Source organism: Cryptomeria japonica, chromosome 8, assembly GCF_030272615.1.
Source record: "Cryptomeria japonica chromosome 8, Sugi_1.0, whole genome shotgun sequence".
NCBI lineage: Eukaryota > Viridiplantae > Streptophyta > Pinopsida > Cupressales > Cupressaceae > Cryptomeria > Cryptomeria japonica.
The window spans coordinates 679,933,559-679,958,527 of NC_081412.1; the positions used below are offsets into that span (position 1 = coordinate 679,933,559).

The 24,969-nt window shown below is 35.9% G+C and overlaps 1 protein-coding gene across 1 annotated transcript; it reads left to right on the forward strand.

The window, feature by feature from the left end:
* Window positions 1-20,946: 20,946 nt before the first annotated feature.
* LOC131032400 (receptor-like protein 54) lies at window positions 20,947-23,646 on the forward strand. Its single transcript, XM_057963363.2, has one exon. It carries the CDS (start codon window positions 20,947-20,949, stop codon window positions 23,644-23,646), a length of 2,700 nt encoding a protein of 899 aa, XP_057819346.2.
* The last annotated feature ends 1,323 nt before the right edge of the window (window positions 23,647-24,969 follow it).

The following is a 24,969-nucleotide window of genomic DNA, read 5'->3' on the forward strand; positions in this document are numbered from 1 at the left end:
TTGGCATCAATGACAAAACATCAATGCAACACATAATCAATTCCACCAAATGGCCAACAACATGCACATATGTAAAGTAAATTGGGACATGTGGATGAGTTGAAAATGTGTCAAGGCCCGATGTATGCACTTGATTAGGATGCATAGCCTATCTAATTCTAAATGTATGTATGCATATGTAATTTGTAAGTTGTTAAAATAATTTAGCATGTATGTAAAGTAAATTAGGACATGTATTTATTTAATTTAAAATGCATGTGTGTAAATTCAATTAAAAATGCATATTAAACTAGAATGTATGTGTAAATTTGATATTAATTTGGACATGTGTGTAATAATTGAAGAGCGGTCTAAACCACTTGATGTGTTGTGAACTATTTAGTATGTACCTAGAAGTACATGGTGTGAAAGTTATTTAGTACACCTAGAATTTAAAGTATTGAATATGTTCATTAACTTGAGTTTTTTCATTTGATATGAACAAGTGTGATTTTTATATTGTTCATGGCTTGCACAGTGGAATGGATATATTGTTAACAAATTCTTTTAAATTCAATGCATATCTACATATACATGTTACATGTAGTAAAATTTAAAATTTAAAGTTTAAATTAAAACATATCAATATTTTTTTAATCTATCTACAATGTACACAAATTCAATCACAGATATATATAAATTTGAAAGTTTTAGAGAACATGTGCATGATCATATATATAAAGTGTGTAAGTAATCTAACATGTGCATGATCATATATAATTTGAATACAAATGATGCGATATATAATCTAGGATCAAATGTACAAACTATACATATATAAAGTATAATCTAACCATACATGGACATGATATATATAATCTAAAATCAAACACAAACTGTATTTAAAGTACATAATCTAACATACATGCATGAAATATATAATTTGTTCAAACACAAACCGTATAAAGTGTAAAAAGATGAACAAATGAGCTATAAAGTCCAACAAATCAACATACATCATGTCGGCCATGAACAAAGTGACCATCTGAGGGAGAGTCCTAGTGAGAGTCTAGATGTCCAATAGACCCCTGCAAAAGTAGAATTTATTTAAATATTAAATATAGATCTCTAGGCACATATATACATATGTGCATATTTTTAAAACAATCAAATCCGACTAGTTAAATTAAAATTAAAATATAGATTCTAACACACATACACACATGTACATATATACAAAAAAACATAACTAACTTGTCCACTAACAGCCTGTGTATCATCGAAAGAATCTCTCCTACGCACATGCTCAGAGCTCAAGCTAGGAGTGACATGAGATAACTGTTATACATATACATATATACATGTATTTAAGGATTAGTCCACGATAAATTTAAATGATACAAATTAACTTCTATTATTTATTAAATGATCTATATATAGATTTATCATACATTACAACATATACATCTTCTAAAAATTTAAACGCACATGTACATACTTGTGAATCAGGAGTAGGCTTTATAGTGTAATCATGTCTGTGATCATATTAACCCCATCACTCATGCTTGCAAATCTCTCTCTGGTTGTATGATGGTTGAGGAGTGTAAGGGGCTAACTAGATGACTAGGCATTATGGATGCAGTGTTTGACTGTAGTAGCATATCCATAAACCCAGTATGGCTCAAACCTCGCAGCTCCTCCTCAAATGAATCCAATCCCTCATCTATGATATGGACTTGATCAGATTGTATCACCTTCTCTGCAGCAACAAAGTGATCTGTAGGTGGTTCAATTCCTAGAGCATGCGTAGAGTGATGAGAATACTATGACTGCCTCAGGGTATGCATCGATTGAGCGATAGCCTACTTGTTTATGAGAATATCCTCTCTAACAATAGCCAATGGTATCCCAAGTCTAGATGAAATAAAACGGTAAAAATGTAGCAGGTCCGTGACTAAATACTGTGACATATTTAAATGTCTACCACCTCCTACTATAGCCTCTACCTCATATGGGGAGGGGATACCAATAGTAATATACTACTTATTTGAATTTGAAAACACCCCGTGACTAGAAGATGCATGATCTATGGATGATCTCGCAAGTGGTCAGTTAATCATATATCTATCCATCCTGTCAGATGATATGGTGGTTGCTGCTGATGCAATCTCTCCAATCCTATCAATTGCTTCTCTCTGAGAAGAAATCACAATGTGATCCACTATGGGGTGAGGGCTAGGACTACTATCGAAAATATCTTGCCAACAAGGTTCTTGTGTCTAGGTGGAGCTCTATCACGCCTATGATATGCATATCTATCAGCAATCCTGCCCCTCCCCTGTCCATAATATGCTAGAATATCAAGGTAGTTTGGTTTCATCTGACAATGAACCTCAAAAAATACCTGGTGTGCAAAGTATAATGGTATCTGGTCATTATTAGGATAACGACCATGGGTAGATAAGAAGCGTGGGTAAATCAACAATGCAACCTGTGGATCAATACATCTCATGACCTTATATCCTCTCACCTTACTCTTCTCTTGATACTATGGAAATCATCTCTCCTTGATGGTCTCCTTCGAGACCACCCTCACCACATCAACAAAAGAATCAAGACCCATCACCTCACTCCTCATCTGTCTATAAATATCATCTATAACCTCAGGTGAAAATGAGGTGTGAGAAACTAAGTGGTCCCTCAATATCGACAAACTATCAAAAATGGATTCACATGTACTCTTGTATAGACCATCAGTCCGTGGGTCATCTAATATGACCCTCAACCTCTGTAGCTCATAGTCACTATACTAGAAAATGGTAGCAATATTGGGAAACATGGGATCTTGGTGTGGAGGATCTATATCATCATGTGGCTCCTGATCAGGAGCCTATGCAGGTGGATCTTGATAAGGAGTCTGTGCAAGTGGATCCTGATCAGGAGTGTGTGCAGGTGGATCCTAGGATGCCATTTATCTAGGTAGGTCATAAAGTTAAAATAAATATGTAAGCACACACACATGAAGTTCAATCAATTTAAAAGATTAAAAATTAAAATCAGTTAAATTCTAGAGAGAGAGAGAGATCATTAATCTTGAGCTCATTAAAAATTAAAATGTACACATGTGAAGTTCTCGCATAATTTTTATATATATATATATACACACACACACATATACATTTTAAATTATTAAAACATTAATGAGAGAGAGGGAGATCATTTTCACGACAAACGAAGAGAGAGAGAGATACCATTAATTTTAGAGAGAGAGAGAGATAAAGATATATATACATCATGTACTAAATTAAAACACATATAAATTTATCTATATAGATCGCATACATTCATTTTAAATTATTAAAACATTAATGAGAGAGAGAGGGAGATCATTTAAATCATGACATCTAAAGAGAGATATAACATTAATTTCAGAGAGAGAGAGAGAGATCATTAAAGATATATATACATCATGTACTAAATGAAAACATATATAAATTTATCTATATAGATCACATACATATATTTTAAATTATTAAAACATTAATGAGAGGGAGAGGGAGATCATTTAAATCATGACATCTAGAGAGAGATATAACATTAATTTCAGAGAGAGAGAGAGAGATCATTAAAGATATATACATACAACTTTAGTAAATTAAAATATATAAATTTATCTATATAGATCACATACATACATTTTAAATTATTAAAACTTTAATTCAAGAGAGAGAGGGAGATCATTTTCATGACAAAGAGAGAGAGATAACATTAATTTCATGTGTGACCCCTTAGGTCCACATATTCAACCCCTTAGGACACTATACATGTGATCTTAAGGGATCGTATGTCATAGACACTAGGATGTTGTAAGTGGTCATATGTGGTCCTAAGGGGTCACACATGTACGGTGTTAGAACACACACGCATGACCCCTTATGACCACATATGACCCCTTCTAGGACACTATGCGATGGACTAAGGGGTATGTCATTCACTCTAGGATTTTATGAGGGGTCATATGCAGTTCTAAGGGGTCACACATGTGTTAGAACACATGCATGACCCCTTAGGAGAACATATTCCTGACCCCTTAGGACACTAATGTATGTGATCTTAAGGGACCGATATGTCTTACACACTAGGATTTAATAAGGGGTCATATGTGGTTCAAAGGGGTCACACATGTGTTAGAACACATGCGTGACCTCTCAGGACCACATATGACCCCTTAGGACATTGTGTAATCCTAAGGGGAATGTCGTATGTACACTAGGATGTTATATGTGGTCCTAAGGGGTCACATGTGTGTTAGAACACATGCGTGACCCCTTAGGACCACATATGACCCGTTACGACACTATGCGATCCTAGGGGCAATGTCGTATGCACACTAGGATATTATAAGGGGTCATATGTGGTCCGAAGGGGTCATCCATGTGTAAGGAACACATGCATGACCCCTTAGGACCACATATTCAACCCCTTAAGACACTGTACATGTGATCTTAAGGGATCGTATATCGTAGACACTAGGATGTTATAAGGGGTCACACATGTATAGTGTTAGAACACACATGCATGACCCCTTATGACCACATATGACCCCTTCTAGGACACTATGTGATGGACTAAGGGGTATGTCATTCACACTAGGATTTTATAAGGGGTCATATGCGGTTCTAAGGGTCGCACATGTGTTAGACCATATTAATGATCCCTTAGGAGCACATATTCTTGACCCCTTAGGACACTAATGTAAGTGATCTTAAGGGACTGATATGTTGTACACACTAGGATTTTATAAGGGGTCATATGTAGTTCTAAGGGGTCACGCATGTGTTAGAACACATGTGTGACCTCTTAGGACCACATATGACCCCTTATGACACTATGTGATCCTAAGGGGAATGTCGTATGTACACTAGGATGTTATAAGGGGTCATGTGTGGTCGTAAGGGGTCACACATGTGTTAGAACACATGCGTGACCTCTTAGGACCACATATGACCCCTTAGGACACTATGTTATCCTAAGGGGAATGTTGTATGTACACTAGGATGTTATAAGGGGTAATATGTGGTCCTAAGGGGTCACACATGTGTTAGAGCACATGCGTGACCCCTTAGGACCACATATTAAACCCCTTAGGACACTGTACATGTGATCTTAAGGGATCGTATGTTGTAGACACTAGGATGTTATAAGGGGTCATATGTGGTCCTAAGGGGTCATACATGTATAGTGTTAGAACACACATGCATAACCCCTTATGACTACATATGACCCCTTCTGGGACACTATGTGATCCTAAGGGGTACATATTGTATACAATAGGATGTTATAATGGGTCATATGTGGTCCTAATGGGTTACACATGTGTTAACACATGCATGACCCCTTAGGACCACATACGACCCCTTAGGACACTATGTGATGGACTAAGGGGTATGTTGTTCACACTAGGATTTTATAAGGGGTCATATGTGGTCCTAAGGGGTCACGCATGTGTTAGAACACATGCGTGACCCCTTAGGACCACATATGACACTATGTGATCCTAAGGGGTTTTTTGTACACACTAGGATGTTATTAAGGGTCATATGTGGTCCTAAGGGGTCACACATTTGTTAACACATGCGTGACCCCTTAGAGCACTATGTGATGGGCTAAGGGGTATGTCGTACACACTAGGCTTTTATAAGGGGTCACATGCGGTCCTAAGGGGTCACACATGTGTTAGAACACATGCGTGACCCCTTAGGACCACATATGACCCCTTAGGGTCCACTATGTGATCCTCCATGGTCCTAAGGGGACATGTAGTGTCATCAAGGGTTATGTGGTCTTAAGGGGTCATGTTGTGTGTGTAATAGGATGTGACAAGGGGTCATGTAGAGGATTTATTTTTTCTAATTTGTTTAAATTTGTTATCTAAGTTTTATAATGTTTTTTTAAATTTAAATTTATTAATTTTTCTAACGTTTTAATTTATTATATTTAGATTTGTAACATTTTTCTAATTTTTTATTTTGCTAATGTTTTTCTTAATGTTTTTCTAAGTTCTAATTTAGTACCTTAGTTTTCTAAGTTTTTCATAACATTTTTTTCAAAAGTTGAAAAAAAATACATATACAGTTATTTAATTTTTAAAACAAATTGACATTAAATCAAAACATTAAATTTTCAAACATTTTTCTAAAATGCTGAAAAACAATAAATATACAATTATTTAATTAAAAAACAAATTAACAAATTATTTATTAATTTTTAAATAAATTTAACTAAAAAACATTATTAAACAAAAAAAAGGTTATTTTGTGCACCTGAAATAATGTAGGTCGAAAGCTAAAAGGTGAGGCGCGCTGGTTGCTGGTGACAGGGCACAGTGACATGGTGCTGACGTCAGGTTCTCTCTAACCCCCTCTGGACACATAAAACTACAAACTTGAAAATGACAGTTTAACTATCGTTTTCCATTTTTATAGAAGTTTAAAAAAAAAAATTGAAATAAGGGTTCGATTGAACCCTTTAAAATATTTATTTTTAATGGGTTCGATCGAACCCCCAAACCCACCTGGGGTTCGATCGAACCCCTGTCCGATGGTGGTTTCAATCGAACCCTGAGGGGGGGTTCACTTGAACACCCCTAGTTTGTTCGAACCCCAACCCCTATCCGATGGTGGTTTCAATCGAACCCTGAGGAGGGGTTCACTTGAACACCCCTAGTTTGTTCGAACTTCCGCCCCCAAAAAAAAGAAAAAAAAAATTTCTCCGCCTCCACCAATTTTCTTCATTGGCAAAGTGGGAACCATTAATGTGGGATAGCCCTACTATATTCTAAGGTTTTGTTCCAGATATTGTCACCCATAGATCTTGATCCATGAGCATATCCTCTATTTTGAACTTTCATAGTTCGAAGTTGTTGCCATTAAGCTTCTCCATATCAATTTTTGCGAATGTTCTTGCTATCTTCTTCTTGCAATAAGATTTTGAAAATACATGTAGGTGAAAGATGAATCGATGTGAATCTAATATTCTTGCAGAACGTGTCAAAGTAGATGATGACAGAGTCTTACATGTAGACTCATGAGTAAATGTAGAATCAGACACGATATAAGTTGAAATAGACAAGGCATGAACAATAATCTCTGGAGACGATGATGATGATGATGTGTGAAGTAATTAAACAACACACAAAAGCACTTCTTTGAGGAAGTGTGAAAAATAGAGCATACACAACACCCCCCTTGATTATCATTCCCCCTCCCTTATTTTGGCACTTTATAGAAGGAGTGCATGAGATGCCTAGAAAAAAATATGTATGTCAAAATTTTGGTCCACCAAAAGGTTGCCAAATTTATTCAAGAGAAGAAAATTAATTGATGCTAATTGAGGATGTCAAAAAAAAATATTGAGGCATCAATTCTCTGCCTTTCTACTTGGTCGAATCACCTTCATCGTCCACATCAACCTGTTTGCTCTAAAGACCTTGATCAATGGTTCTCTGGTCAGTTATCTCTGATTGGTTTCAACTAGCTCTACCTCTTGGAGAGACTTCAGTTGGCATGTTGTTCATGGAAAAAAGAAGGCCACACAACATGACCTGTGGTAGACTTAATTACTAGTACAATCTAATGATAGGTGCTTCCTGTTGTCATGAGATGACATACTTCTGGGGGGAGCAAAAGACTCTAACCAATGACCTACACTTGACCAAACAACATTACCAAATGCCTGTTCAGATGCGTGAGTCTCCAACCTGGAATGACCACCATTGTGCCTAACCCTACCCACGTGCCTTCCTTCAGCATGGGTCACATTCACGATGGTAGTTCATAGGGTTGATGCCAGGGGTGAAGCAGTGTAAAGGCACAGGGTTAGAGCCATAATTCCATTGCACAGATTCGACACCATAGTTGAAAATGGAGGTCAAAGTTGAAACTAATACATAAGGTTGACACCACAATATTTTACGCCAAATGCTCAATTTAGCCCATGGCTTGAATTGCCTCTAAACTTCTCTAATACCATGAAATGATTTCCATATTCTAAGAAATAAACAATAAGCATAAATGAATGAAGTCAATCTAGTGTACTAAGATTGCTTAATGATCATGAGAACAAATCCTTGCATAAGTAGGCAAGGAGTGTTAGTAGCAACAAGGACGGTAAACTGAGAGGGGGGTGAATAAATTTTCTCCGGATCAACAAATTTAATCACAAAATATATATCTGATAAACTGCAGCAATAAGAAATATAAGCAAATTGAAAGCACAACACAGAACACCAAGATTTTGATGTGAAAAAACTGGTTAAGGGAAAAACCACAGTGGGAACCTACCCATAGTAAGATGATACTCTGTAGTAGTATATGAAATATTACAATGGGGAATGCAAATGCATTCAAACACATTGCCTAGAGCTCACTACTCAAAAGATAATGACCTAGAAGGCTACAACCCTCAGGGAAGTCTCACTGACTACAATAAAATTCAGACTACAATCACGAAGAAGTGAACTGAAAGAATAACATCTCCAAATGCCTGATTATATTTCTGATTAAGCACAGTTATCTGCTCAACAACACCAATCTTTCCTCAATCACAACAACCAAAGGATAAATCACTTGTTCGTACATACACCACTCTTTGATAATGCAGACACAACATCTACACCTAAATTACATGAATATATCACCTATTTGGACAATTCATCAACCTTCACAACAAGGTCGGCTAAACCCTCAACCCTTAATTATAAAATTACATCACACGATATAAAGATCGACTACCAGACCAATATCATGATTTAAATGACATAACATGGACCTAATTAAAATTCTCAAACGCTTAACTCCACTGGAAATCATGCCAAGATCAACCGCAACACGCTACACCACCAGGAAAACCGCATAACATGAAAATCATCATTGGTTCAACAAAATCACTAAAAGATCACACATTGATCAATGTGGATCATAAAAATGAATAAGAAGTGATTAAGAAAAAACAACAAGCACATTAGAATCATTAGCAATAGCTACACCAACACCACTTATCAAATCTTCATCGATCAACATTTGAAACTCATGAATACTCAAACAAAAATAACTGTCATGAAGAAAGATAACTTGTTGAGCACAAAATCATGAACTATTTGAAATGAGGATACACAAGACCATCCCAAATAATATCCAAAAATCTCATCTCAAGATCTCATCACACCGGAATATACTAGAGGAAATACTGAACTCTGCAAAGAACCAAAACTGCAAAACTGGATCATAAGATCTTCCCAATCTACAAACAAAGGAGAAAATCATAAGAATATGTTGACATCAATAACAAAAAAATATGATAGCAGAAACAATGATCAACAATATCCAACAATCTCCCCCTTTGGCATTGATGACAACATATGAATGTGAAAAACAGTCAATGCAAAGAAAGAAGATATCGCCAGCAAACTCCGACAAACTCCCCCTAAGATCAAGACATATAGAGAATTTTTTCACATGATCTCTCTCCCCCTTTGACAACAATGCCAAAGATCTCATAATAGAAAGCTTAACTCTCTCTTAGAATATGAAACATGAATTTCTGGAATCTCTTCCCTTGAAACACAAACTACTCCACTAGAGGAGCATCACCAACTCATAGATCTGGATAAAAAAATATGGCTCTAAAGTCCACCAGATTGATGCAACTTAATGCATCTAGTTCTCAATAGGGGGGTAGATACCCCTAACTTGTCTCTCAAATAGACAAATGTATCTATAGGCAAAGGCTTAGAGAAAATATCAGCTATTTGTTCCTTTGTAGATACATACTCTAGCTTCACCTTCTCTTCAATGACTTTCTCTCTTAAGTAATGATTGACACATGCTTAGTATTTGAATGTTGAATTGGATTATTTGACATGTTAATAGAACTGGAATTATCACAGTAAATGATAGTAGGCTCATCATGGATAATTTTGATATCTTTCAACGTTTTCTTCATCCAAACTACCAGAGTGCAATTACTAGCAGCAACAATGTACTCAACCTCAATAGTAGATAAGGATACCGAATCTTATTTCTTACTAGCCCATGAAACTAATTTCTTACCCAAAAATAATGCTCCACTGGAAGTGCTCTTCCGGTTAGCTACATCACTAGTACAATCTGGATTAGTGTTAGCACATAACATCAAATCATCATTCCTTGGATACCACAAACCATAATCCATAGTTCCCTTCAAGTATATGAATATACTCTTAACAATCTCTTTTGGAATAACTTGATATCTAGTATCCATGCACACAACATGCATAATGTTTGACCTAGTTTGAGTAAGATATAGCAGTCCACCAACCATAGATTTGTATAAACTTTGATTAGATTCGGAGATTCATCATTCTTAGACAATTTGCAACTAACTTTACCATAGGAGTTCCAACTGGTTTGGAGTCATCCAACACAAACTTCTTTAGCAATTCCTTCACATATTTAGTTTGAGATAAAAATATACCTTTTCCAGTCTGTGAAATCTGCAAACCTAAGAAAATTTTCATCTCACTAATCACAGACATCTCAAATTCTTTTTGCATATCACCGACAAACTTCATGCTTAAGTCATCATCACCTCCAAAGATAATATCATCAACAAAGACTTCAATAATCAAGATGTTATCATTTTCAATCTTAAAATACAAATTACTATCAACATTCCCTTTGTTAAATCCTAATTTCAACAAATATTTATCTAATCTAGAAAACGAGGCTCTAGTGGATTGCTTCAATCCATAAAGAGATTTCTTCAGTTTACATACCATGTCTCCATCATTTGACAATGAAAATCTATCAGGTTGCTCAATGTAGACTTCTTCCTCAAGGTCACCATTCAAAAAGGTAGATTTGACATCTATCTATATACCTTGAAATATTTATAATCAACATATGCAAGCAATAGTCTAACAACTTCAAGTCTGGACACCTGAGAAAAAGTCTCCTCATAATCAATTCCTTCATTCCATGAATACCCTTTGCAAACTAGTCTAGCTTTATTTTTGAAAACTTCAGTGGCTTCATTCAGTTTTTTCCTGAATACCCATTTAGTACCAATAACATTCTTATCCTTAGGTCTAGGCACAAGTTCCCATGTGTTATTCTTTTCAATTTGATCTAATTCTTCTTCCATAGCTCTCATCCAATTTTCATTTTTGCAAGCTTCAACAACATCTTTAGGTCCAACTTTAGAAATCAAACATACTTCTTCAATAGCTAGCCTTCTTCTAGTCATTACACCTTTATTCTTATCACCAATAATCTGATTTTCAGAATGATTCAATCTTACATACCTCAGAGTCTTTTGATTGTTCTGATTATTAGGTTCCTACACCTCTTCTATTGAACACAAGATTCCATTGTGAGGGAGGGGGTGAATAAGTGGTTTCCAAACTTAACCCCTTCAAATCCTAAAAGGTGTATACCGGTTAGCAGATCTAACTCAAGGTAACCATACTGGTCATATAGGGGAGGATAAAAAAAATGCAACCACACACCAAAGGGCATAACACACAACAACGGATATACAAGGAAAACCTCAGTGAAAAATGCTATTGGAGTCTACTACTTCAATCTAGCCTCACAATGTAAATAATGGTTATAACATTTAGGGCACCAACCCAAGGAGCACCACCCCTGATTTTAGGGCACCAACCCAAGGAGCACCAACCCCTGATTTAGGACACGAAACCAAGGAGAACCAACCCCTACACCAAGCTCCAACTCATTGATTACAGTATCTTGTATAAATTCAAAAGTCAATACCCAATTACAAATAGATTATGTAACCTCACACTCAACTTGCTCCGCTGGTTCAACTTCTTCTCAACCGGTCTTCCATCGCTCTGTTCTTTGCCGGTCCTCAACTCACTTAGATCCTTCTCTCCTTCACTCTCTGCTGCAACCTTACCGGTTCAACCTCTACCTCCTCTATGTAGGTACTCTTTTTTGTTAGATGCACTGCAGCTTGTTGGCATATGCACACTCCAATGAGACATTGTATGTGATTGAAGGTTTTGTCATTGATGGCAACCTTGCAATCCTATGGCACTAACAAAGATATTATACCGGCATCAGCAGATCACACTCTACACTGGCACTCAGGACACTGACACCAGCACCGGCACAGAAGAAAAGAAGTATATCGGCATAAAGGCCGACATGATTTTTGTTATATAATATTTTGTTTATTATTGTAAGCCGACTTGGCAAAATTGTAAAATGACTCTTATATATAAAGGAGATCATTGTAGACATTTGTAGGAGGTATGATGAAGAAGTAAAAAGAAAAATATTAGGCAGACCTAATGTGCGAAATATAGGTCAAGGGTATATGTAAAGAATAGAGCAGGAACCGGTACTGAATCTGGCATTGAAGATGCTATTGTAAAGCAGTACAAGTTATTGGATTAGTATAATCCTTATTTGTAAGTCAGTGTGACTTCCCATTGAGCAGTGAGCTCTAGGCAGTTGGCCTTCCTGCATGTGCAGGCCCCTATTGTAAGTAATATTCTCTTATTGGCTAGTGAGTGAATATTGTGGGTCACAAATCCCACAGAGGTTTTTCCCACACCGGGTTTCCTCGTTAACATCTTGTGTTATGGTGTACTTTTCATGTGGATGTTCTTGATTCTATTTATTGCATTATTTCTTGCATACCGGTACACTATTATATTATGTTCTGCATGTTTTAATTTAAGAAATTCTTATTACCGGTTAGATATTGATTCACCCCCCCCTCTTAGTATCTGTGGAACCCCTAACAATTGGTATCAGAGCCTGGTCCTCTATTTTCAGAAGCCTAACAACTTGAGGAAGATCTTGACACCGGTAAAGATGGAAAATCCGATGAAGCAACTTGAAGGAGCTCTTACAGACTATGATGCAGAGAAATTTAAAAATATCAAATTAGAAGATGATTTAAGGGCAGCTCAGGATATCATTCAGGCACTTTAAGAAAATTTTACTGTTGCAAGAAATAAGAGAAGAGAACTTTGTGAAAAATTGCAAAATGAGAATGATGAAAAGGAATCACTTAATGATATGATAAGCAAGTTGAAACAAGAGATTATGACAACAAAAAATGAAATGCAGGATATGACTATGAGATTTTGCAAAGAGATTGAGGACATGAAGAAGAATGAAGAAGAATTGACCAGAAGACTAAGTGATGCAACAAATGAGAATACAAGACTTAGCTATGAAAATGACATGTTGAAGACAGATCTGATGCATACTCAGAATGACTCAAATGAACTGATGAGACAAAAAGAAATCTTAGAGAGAGAACTAGAAACTGCAAATCAACACAAAGAAAAATTCAAGAAAAGCTCAGAGGAACTTGGTACCTTGCTGAAGAATCAAAAACCTAAAGGTGACACTTCTAGAATTGGCTTTGAAGTTGGTGAAAGCTCTGGTACTGCAAATACTCAAGATCACAGCAAACCGGTAAGACAACCTAATGCTTATAAATTCAATGGAAAATGCTTTAACTGTAATAAGTATGGTCATAGAGAAAATGAATGTAGATCTAGAAATTATCAGAATATCAACACACCCACTAGTCAATGTTCTAAATGCAACAAAGTTGGTCACAACTCTGAAAAGTGCAGAATGAATGTGAGATGTTATGTTTGTGGAAGATTTGGACATTTATCTAGTCAATGCAGAACACAAACCGGCATAGGTTATGGGAAAGCTATTCAGAAAAATAATGTAACTTGTTATGCATGTAACAAGATTGGGCATATTGCTAAATTTTGTAGAAGTAAAGGAACACCGGTAGACAACAAAAGTTCTAGCTTGAAAGGTAAATAAAAATTTGAAGAGGTTAAGCAAGAATTCTTGAAATAATGTATTAAAAAAGCTGATCTAAATGTTGGGAATACTCCTCCACCGGTAGAACCAACCAATGCTTCACTGATAGGACAGAGCAATGCTACATCGACAGGACAGAGTGATGCTTCACCGAAAGGACAGAGCAGTGCTCCACTAGAAGGAAGTTCTTCATCTAATTGAAGAAAATTTCCTTGAGGGTTTGGCAATCTATTGATACATGTGCTAATTATTCCCTCGGTTAGAGATAAGAAGTTGAAAATTACTTATTACCGGCAAACAATGTTAAGTGAATACTTAACCGGCATGCAATTAATGTGGTAGATGGCGAAAAGACACTATAAAGTTAAGGTTTTGGCTCCATTTCATTTCACTGAGATTTCAAATTTTCAGAGAGCGCGAAGATTCCGAGCTAAGGCATTTCGAGCAAGAAGCAAGCACACTCCAAGCAATCATCCATCCAAGGCAGTAAAAGGTATTTAATCATGGCATCCACCTCTGCAATTGAATACATAGCAAACCCTACTGTTGTTGAAGTAATAAAAAGACCTAGGCCCATATTTTAGTTAGTTCCCGAGATAGCAAAGAAGGATGATACCTTAGGTGTTTTTTCTCAAATTCCTAAGGGAGTTGTATATGCTGAAGACCCTAGAATGTACATCCAATGCAACATTGAAGAGTTAGGAGATGAGGAAATTAAAACCATGTATAAAACTGTGATATGTGATAATACCGACAATGTTAAAGATGAACATAAGATCATTGAGACCCTAGGATTTACATCGATCCTTAGCATTCCTGAATTTCCAAAGGATGTGATTAGGATAGTCTTAAGAAGGGTACATGGAGAATTTTTCTGGTTAGATGCAATCCATAAGATCACCAAGGAAGCTATGAAAGCTATCATAGGGCTACCGACCACCGGTAAGAGACCAGATAAAACCAAGAAGGTTCCCAATGACCTAGTTATAAACCTAACTGGTGCAACATTCGACAAGAGGTCTCTAAGGGTTAATGATGTAAAAGATATTAATGTGAGATTCATCAGTATGATATTAGGTTATAAAGCTACTCATGCTAATAGACTTAATTTAGTTTCAAGTTTATGCATTAAGAGTGCTTATGATATGGTAACGGATAATGCAAAAATTGACATATGTGAATGGTTAAAGGATGAATTAATTGACAACCTTGGAAAGATCAAGAAGGACAAGAAAGGAACTTTCAGATTTGGAAATCTGTTAGTATGCCTAATGCTACACATAACAAAATAGGTTCCCAGTATAGGTTACAAAGAACTTGGATATGACATACCGATAGGAAAACAATTGACTAAACTATTCAATAACATGGGTGAGAACAAGGAAAACAATATTCATGACTTTTTCCAAGCACTAAAGACCAAAATGAAGAAAAGAGTAAGGTTATCTCAGAAAATTGTAGACAAATACAAAGATGATATATGCTTTGTCATCAAGAAAGATGAAATCTGGATGGAAGCGGTCATCCCAAGGAAAATTTGGGTAACTGAGATGGGCTATAAAACAGATGATCACATAGTTGAAACATATGCTAAAGCACTTCTGGAAGCCCCTAATGAACCTAAGGAAGAATTATTTGGTAGTGCTGAGACTAGAGAAAGCCAAATACAATCAAAGAAAAGAGTAAAGAAGGTTTAGGCATTTGTAAGAAAAGGTTCCAGACAAGCAAAAGTCATCAAAGAAGATGTATTGAAGAAAACCGGCATAACAAAGGATGAGTTAGCAGCTCCACAACCTAAAACTCACCTATCATCGGTAGGTACTTCTTTAGGAAGTGACATGCCAGCAACTTTTAAAAGAGTTGTAAGAAAAAGAGATCCCTCACCAGCAACCACACCTTCACCTAGGAGGACAAGGCAAAAGCAACAAGCTGTGAGATCTCTGGTAAGAAAGTCCACACCAAAGAAGAAACTGACACCCAAGAAGAAGAAGAGGACAAACAGTGACTTGGCCCCTCTTGATATATTACTGAATGCAATCACAGAGGAAGGTAAACTGAAGAACATAGAGAAAATTTATGACACTCTAACAACTGATGAGAAAGAACAAGTTGAAAACAGTGTTATATTCGACATGGATATGTACAAGAAATTTTTGATGGAAGTAGTCAATGAAATTCCTGATGAATTATTCAAAAGACTAGAGGCAAGAAGACAGGTAGTGATAGAATTAGATAAGAAAATAAAAATTCAGAAACTACTTGCTGTATATCCGATAAACTCTCCACAAGAAATTGATGATTTAATTGCTCAAGCAAACCGATCAGTATTCTCTACTGCACACCGACATATTTCACTAATGGCAGGAAGAGTTAATGAAGTGACAGAGGAAACAAAAGATGGATGGGATATATTCCTGGTTGAGAAAGAAAAAAAAGAAGAGTATAGGAATCCCAAACCTATAAAGGTTTATCAGAAAGATAGAGACAAGGGGAAAGGAAAAGTTGGTGGACCACCAAGCATCAAAGTTAAAGACAGCCTACCCCTGCCTTCTTTAAATACTCCACCAGTGAAAACAACAACTACTGAAGATCAACTGACAGCTGAGAGCATGGATGTAGAGGATAAAAATCCTAATTCTGAAGTCCTATACATTATGGATGTTGATACTCAGAAGATCGACATAATAGTAGACAAAGATACAACTGATAAGTCAGATATGGCTAATGAGCCTCCGGTAGCAGGGGAAACAGAGAAATCGACAGAAGATAAAGAGAAAAAGGTAGAGACTGAGTCACAGTCTGAGGCAATACAACATACAGAGAAACAAACAGAGCTAAAGGCTCCAGAACAACATCAACCGGAACAGGTACATAAGGAAACAGTGCCACAGGTAACTAGTGAAGTAGGAAAACCAATGCTTAAAGAAATGCAGACACAAACTGACCTACCAGAGGTCAATACAAGGTTGGTTACTTCCTTCGGTACTCAGATTGTTGGATCATCATCAACATATAAATCAACAAATGTGACTGAGGTGTTATTAGATTCTATCAAGAAAATAACTGACTGCAACTCACAAGCTTACAAAGCAATTGATGATTCCATACCAATTTTGAAGGTAATAGCTCCCAACTGTAATATAGATAACAAATATTCTTTAGGACAATTGGATACATTGTGTAAATATATCTCAGAAAATATTGAGAAAATAAAGGAAGAGTTAGTAAAGGATAAGGTAGAAATTGAAAAACAGAAATTGTTTGATGAGGAAATAAAGAAGTGTAATAGAGATTTTGACACACTTCTACCAGAACTATGTAATTTATTGAAAGAGTATAAAAATTTGTACAAAGATACCTGTAAAACAACCTTTTTGACTGTAGATATTGACAAGAAAATAAGCAAGGCACAGGATGAGATAAATAAACTTGCAGACAACTTTGTCAACTCACCTGATACACTATTAGTTTTTGAAGAGAAGATAGCAAATTTTGAGGAAGAACTACTCAAATTAGAAAGAGAGAAAGAAAGAATCATAAATAAGGAAAAACATTTGAGATCTAAACTAAGTCCAAGATTGGACTATCTAGCATCTTTGCGGAAGGAAATTTCTGAGGCATTAACACAGGGAAGCAAAACACCGACAGAGCATTTGCAGCATCTCACCGGTACAATGAAGAGAACTGAGACAACAATAAAGGATAGTAAGAAGTTTATGGATAGTATAAACTTGATTTTGGGAGATCTTTTTCAGATTATAACTACCCAGCTACAAGGTTGAGGTTATGGATAGTTGAAACTACAAACTCTACTGGCATCTTGACAACCTTTGGCATTGATGCCAAAGGGGGAGTAGTGGGATGAGAAAATTCAAAACACAGGAATCATATGCTCAGGGGGAGCACACACATTTTTGGTAACATTTTTTGGACTACACATTTTTGGATACTTTTTGAAATTTCTCATGAGTGTTACCATCAATGCCAAAGGGGGAGATTGTTGGCATATGCACACTCCAATGAGACATTGTATGTGATTGAAGGTTTTGTCATTGATGGAAACCTTGCAATCCTATGGCACTGGCAAAGATATTATACCGGCATCAGCAGATCACACTCTACATTGGCACTTAGGACATTGACACCAGCACCGACATAGAAGAAAAAAAGTATACCGACATAAAGGCCGACATGATTTTTGTTATATAATATTTTGTTTATTATTGTAAGCCGACTTGGCAAAATTGTAAAATGACTCTTATATATAAAGGAGATCATTGTAGACATTTGTAGGAGGTATGATGAAGAAGTAAAAAGAAAAATATTAGGCAGACCTAATGTGCGAAATATAGGTTAAGGGTATATATAAAGAATAGAGCAGGAACCGGTACTGAATCTAGCATTGAAGATGCTATTGTAAAGTAGTACAAGTTATTGGATTAGTATAATCCTTATTTGTAAGTCAGTGTGACTTCCCATTGAGCAGTGAGCTCTAGGCAGTTGGCCTTCCTGCATGTGTAGGCCCCTATTGTAAGTAATATTCTCTTATTGGCCAATGAGTGAATATTGTGGGTCACAAATCCCATTGAGGTTTTTCCCACATTGGGTTTCCTCATTAACATCTTGTGTTATGGTGTACATTTCATGTGGATGTTCTTGATTCTGTTTATTGCATTATTTCTCGCATACCGGTACACTGTTATATTATGTTCTGCATGTTTTAAGTTAAGAAATTCTTATTACCGGTTAGATACTGATTCAACCCCCCCTCTTAGTATTTGTGGGACCCCTAACATAGCTTGCCACCATTGGTACTCCTCACTCTTATCTCTGCTGGTTTTCTCTTTACCGGTCAAGCCCTGCTTGGATCTTGCCTTTTCGGATCTTCACCGATACTCCCACTACACTAAAACATCTTCTCTGCCTTTCAGGAGGTTCTTAGCACCACCGGTTTACACCACTGCAACTCACTTTGCAGTTTATCGGTCACTCTAACCTTGCTAGTTAAGTCTCGACTAAACCCTCTCACCTGTTGCACCTCCATCACTTAATCTTGATGATCTTCGATGGAGTCTTTGACTGGCTGTCTCTCTGCAGCCCTTTCACACTTCACTCTTCAATATTCGACACCTTAATCTTCTGGCAACATCAACAACAATCTTCAATCTTTAGTCGGCATATTTATACCCGAGTTTTCTCGCCATGGCCAATATTCAAACCTTTGGCACGCTAGGGTTCCTTCATCAATCACAAGGCATATAAAATCGGATTGGATCTCTCCTTAGAGTTAATCAACCTACATTAAGGCATAACAATAGTCTTGATATATAATAATTTAATTAAGTCAAAATTAGTTAAATAAAAATAGTAATATTTTTTAAAATTCATTATAATTTAAATATATATAAAAGTATAATTAGTTTTTAACTAGAGTGAAAAGTGTGGGAGTGAGACCTCTTGCTAAAAATCATGCATAGAACGAACTAAAAGAATGATAAGATTAGACGGTTATGAAATTAAATAAATGATCGAAAAAACTGTTGAGAATAATGTAATATGGTAAAAAAAATTGTGAATATAATTGATCTTGTCTGAAAATCCCGTATATAATAGCTAAAACTAGGTTAGCCAATCAAAGTAAGGAAAAATGATTATCTTAATTTGAAAACTTAAAGATTTTGCATGTAAATTTTAAAATAACAAAAGATTTGAAAAAATAAAAGAAAATAATTATTAGTTATTGGCTCAAATAAATTTAATTAATAACTTGTTAAGTAGAAAAATAAAACTCATTACAATAGTACTAATAAACAAATATATATTTTATATAACAAAAATGTCTTCAAAATGTTCAATGTAAAGGTTGGCTACAATAGTGAACAATGGCTATCCCATGGAACATCGATCAACTTGCTCATACACGATTCCTTGGAAAGTGGATCTAATACATAACTCAACCAAGATGAAATTTCAGTATTGTTCTTACAATTAATTATCTCAATAGAGTATGTGATTGATACTTTAGTGAAGACATAGACTAGATCAAAGTTGACTAGGAGGGCATTGCTATCTAACTTTTTATCTTTATGATTTTCATGAAGTGTGCCAAATTTTTGATAAAAGAGCTAGATTTTCTAGAATGGAAGGCAAGGAATTTGGCAAGGTAAGAAGCCAACTAATAAGTCATGGAGAATGTGGTGTCGACTATAGTTCCAAGGTGGATTCCATTTTTGTGGATTTTAGGGATCTCTTCGAGGGACATCTTTGAAGGGGGTAAGATGCTTCTTGATAGAGTCATTAAAAAAAAGCAAGAAATAGCCAATTTTTTTATAATTTGTGAAATGGGATTGTGATCTAAAGATTATAGTAGTTATTACTATAGAAATAAATTTTATTTATTTATTTTATATTACATCTCTTTCAATTTTATAGATTAACTGTAATCTTATTTGAACATTCGCACAAATTAAAGAAAATTGATAAAATGTTGAATTAAAAAAAATGAAATAATATTAAAACATTTTAGGAACAAAATCCACTACAATATGAAATTTTATACAAGCAAGCACCCTAGACACTACGTCACTACGTAAGTTCACATTGACTGGTAAAATTTTTAATGTAAAAAAGAGACTTGCAACTTTTCAAGTACCTTGAATAGAAGAATTATATCATAAAAAAACGCGAGAAGACTGGGAGCCTCCCTTAGAGATCTCTTCTTTATTCTGCCGCGACTCTTTCGCCATGAGTATGCCTTCCGATTGTTTCGCCAGGACGCAAATAGAAGAATTATATCATAAAAAAACGCGAGAAGACTGGGAGCCTCCCTTAGAGATCTCTTCTTTATTCTGCCGCGACTCTTTCGCCATGAGTATGCCTTCCGATTGTTTCGCCATGAGTATGCCTTCCGATTGTTTCGCCATGACTATGCGTCCTGGCTGTTACTTGACCCAATTCAACCCACCCTTAAAGTTACTTAACCCCACTCGCGTTTCCTCCTCTTTATTCTACCGTATGTCTCGCGCTTGCTACTTGACCCCAGTCAACGCCTCCTCCTTTATAGTCTGTTGCCCTCTTGTTACCTGCGAAATCACCCAAACTCATGGCGCTCACAACCAAGTTATTTTTGTTTACTGTTATAGTTATTCTCCGCTCCTGCAGTGGATGTATTCACAGGGAAGGGGAAGCTCTCCTTCAATTCAAAGCCAGCTTAAATCACTCTTCTGCCGATCTGAGTTCGTGGGAGAAGGGAGGAGATTGTTGTCTCTGGGACGGCATTTCCTGCCATCACACCACTCATCATGTTGTCGGTCTTGAAATACAGGGTGGTGCATTTCCTGGAATGGAGGGTGGTGTCATATCTGAGAGCTTGTGCACCCTCACTTTTGTTGCATCCATAAGCCTTACCAACATTGGATTAAAAGGTACTCTTCCTCCCTGCTTGACAAATCTCTCTTCTCTCACACTACTGGATCTATCTTATAACATGTTGAGTGGGAGTATTCCATTGTCTTCTTCTCTTGCTGTCCTTTATTTAGCACATAACTTTTTTGAAGGTGAAACTGTCCTCAGTTTGATTTGTATGCTCAGCGACCTTAGTGTGGTTGATCTTTCCTACAACCAACTGAATGGAAGCCTACCATCCTGTCTGGGAAGTCTTTCTTCTCTCACGCAACTGGATCTATCTTACAATAGGTTGAGTGGGAATATTCCGTTGTCTTCTTCTCTTGCTGTCCTTCATTTGTCCTCTAACAATTTGGAAGGTGAAACTGTCCTCAGTACTCTTTGTATGCTCAGCAACCTTACCGAGGTTGATCTTTCTTACAACCAACTGAATGGAAGCTTACCATCATGTCTGGGTAATCTCTCTTCTCTGATTAGGCTAGATATTCCTGGAAATCACTTGAGTGGTAAGATTCCATATTCTTTAGGCAATCTCTCCTCGCTCAAGTATTTTGATGTTTCTAATAATTCGTTATCTGGTTCTATCCCAGATTCTTTGGGCAGTCTCTCTTTGCTGGAAACCTTGGATCTATCTTACAACCAATTAACTGGAACTCTCCCCTCCTCATTTTCAAGGCTCACCTCCCTTTTGCAGCTCTTTGCTAATGGGAACGTGTTCAACCAGAGTATTGCTCCCTCAGCGCTACCCTCTTCACTTATATATCTTCATCTCTCATTCGACGGCCACCAGATAATTTCAGAGGCTTTCATTGACAACCTTAGCAAATTGGATAGTCTTGCCTTGTCAAATTGTGTACTCAATATCAGCACCGCCTGGATTCCCTCATTCCAGTTGTTCTTCTTATATATCACATCATGCAAGATGGATCGCCAAATCCCACCGTTCATTTCGACTCAGTTCTCACTTTCAAAGTTGGAATTATCTAACAATGATCTTGTTGGAGAGATTCCTTCGTGGCTGCTGGATATGCGTATTCTCTACATCAATCTCACAATGAATCATCTGGAAGGTCAGCTTTTGCTAAATACTTCAGCTTGGAGTCCGTTGGAGGTCTTGGATGTGTCTAGAAATGCAATTTGTGGTCAGGTACCATCAGTTTGGCCTCCTCATATAAAAGTAGTGTTGCTTAACGACAATTTGCTGACAGGAAATATTCCTCCACAGTTACATGGTATCTCTTCAATAGAGGTTTTAAATTTGGCAAATAACCATTTGAATGGAATCATCCCTCCAAGCTTAGCCAATTGTTCCAACCTTCAAAACCTGAATTTGGGGGATAATAATTTTAGGGGAATGATTCCGTACGAGTTTGGTAAGCTAAGTGAACTCAAGTCACTACTGATAAAGAATAACCAGCTGACTGGATCACTCCCTCCCTCCATATCAAACTGCACAGATTTATATTTTTTGGATGTTGGGCAAAACTTCTTCAAAGGCCACATTTCAAAGTCAATAGGAAACCTTTCAAAGCTCAAAGTGTTAGCAATGAGGAAGAATAATTTTGGAGGCAGTATTCCCGCAGAAATTGGGCAGCTGAAGAGCCTACAAATATTGGACCTTTCATCAAATCGGCTATCAGGTCTTGTACCAGACAGCATTTTTAGTTTACAAGCAATGTTGGCAGAAAGAAATCAGGAATTTTCTAAAGTTCAACTTCAAATAGGAGAATCTTCCTACTTCACCCCATATACATATGTGAATGGATTGACTATGAATTCCAAAGGCAGAGATGAGAAATACACATATATTTTCCCCACCATGGCTGCCATCGACCTTTCAAACAATCAATTGAATGGAAATCTTCCTTTTGATTTAGGAAAATTGAAGGGACTGAAGCTGCTCAACCTTTCCATGAACAGTTTCAGTGGTGCTATTCCAAGTAGTATTGTGCAAATGACTTGGCTGGAAACATTGGACCTTTCTACAAATAATTTTTCTGGACAAATTCCTCCAGATCTAGGTTCTTTGAGTTATTTGGGAGCCATCAACTTTTCCAACAACCAACTTTCAGGGAGTATACCACAAGGAGGACATATGGCAACATTTGGTGAGTCATCATATTCAGGCAATCCAAATCTATGGGGGTGCCCACTTCCGAAGAAATGTTCTTGGCCAGAATTTGTTCCCGGTCCTCCCATTTCTACACCTCTTAATGAGGAAGAGCAAAATGAGGAAAGTGTGGGGTATGATTTAGGACTGGGACTATCATATGTAGCAGGTTTTACAGTAGTGTTGGTATTTATTGTGTTGAGAAGGAAGTGGGGACAGATATATTTTCAGGGAGTCGATTTGGTTTTGAAAACTGTTTTTCCATGGCTCCAAAATTTGACATTATAAAAGTTTGTTTTAAATGTTAATGTGATGCAATATAATATATTATAATTTTTATCACTTTCTTTAATTTATCATTTTTTCTGCAAATTATTCTAGAATACTAATATATTCATTCTATTCAATTTATTTTATTACTTTAGTCAATGAATGCATATAATTAAAAACATTCAATAAAAATCTTATAAGATACATTTAATTCTACTTAAACAATTCTAAATATATAATTTATTTTTATAAAAGTTCATGTTGAGAATAGTAAGTGCAAGAATCATTTTTTTAAAACTATATGTCCAATGCCTTTAATTATTGAATGGAATTTCGATTTTATTGATGGCCTCATTGATATGACCACTATCACATACATCATATAGACTAGCTATAATTAATTTAAGAATAAATTTTTATTTTAATTAAATTATAACTTCAACTTTAAAATTATTTTGTTTTCTTAAATGAAATTTTTAGTATTATGCAATCTATTTATTAAGATAGACAAATATTAAATTTATTATTTATTTTTAATTTGTAATGTAGATTCCCATATACTTGTCTTACATATGAATGCTTTGAATACTTACAATCTTATTTTTAATATATTTATTCATATGAATGCTTTGATATTTTTTGTCAACTCTGTAATAATCCTTCACACCTCTTTAAACATTGCCAAATACTCAATACATTAATTTGAATGCTAGATAGGAAATAATATTAAAAATAATGATTAATGTTAGTTCACAAAAACAATGTATAATATGAAAAAATCCGAACACTTTAATAATAAAGAGAAAAAGATATCAAAAGACAGAGGAAAGATGGATTCCATTGCTAATGGAAAAGAACTAAACTTCACAGTCATACCTTAGTATGATCTTTGTTTGCGAAAACTTTGATTTGTAAGTGACTTCTTATTGTAGGAACTTGGTATTATATTTACCATTCCCAATTCTGATAATGAGGGCAGATTTTTGGAGATGCTCTTGCATAGTGTTGTTTTTTATTATTATTTGTTTACATTTTAGTTGTATCATTAATAAATAGAGGATCTTAATTAATTCATTCTATTTTGTTTTGGTATTGTACAAAAAATTGAACTCAACACTATTTAGGTGCCTACAACATAGACTTTGTCATTCTACCAATTGTCTGGAACATAGACTTTTCCACTATACCAAGTGTCATTTTATTTTTTCTTGTGTTTTAACCATGTTGTTGAATAAAGATAAACCTAAAAAGGTGGTTATTATCAATTCATCTTACATTGTTAGATACATACTTTAAAATTTAAAAATTGAACTGTGGAGAAAGGGAAACTTATCTAGTGGC

Bases quoted from the DNA above. Each gene is read 5' to 3' on its own strand.
- LOC131032400 (XM_057963363.2), top strand. From the start codon at position 20,947: ATGGCGCTCACAACCAAGTTATTTTTGTTTACTGTTATAGTTATTCTC.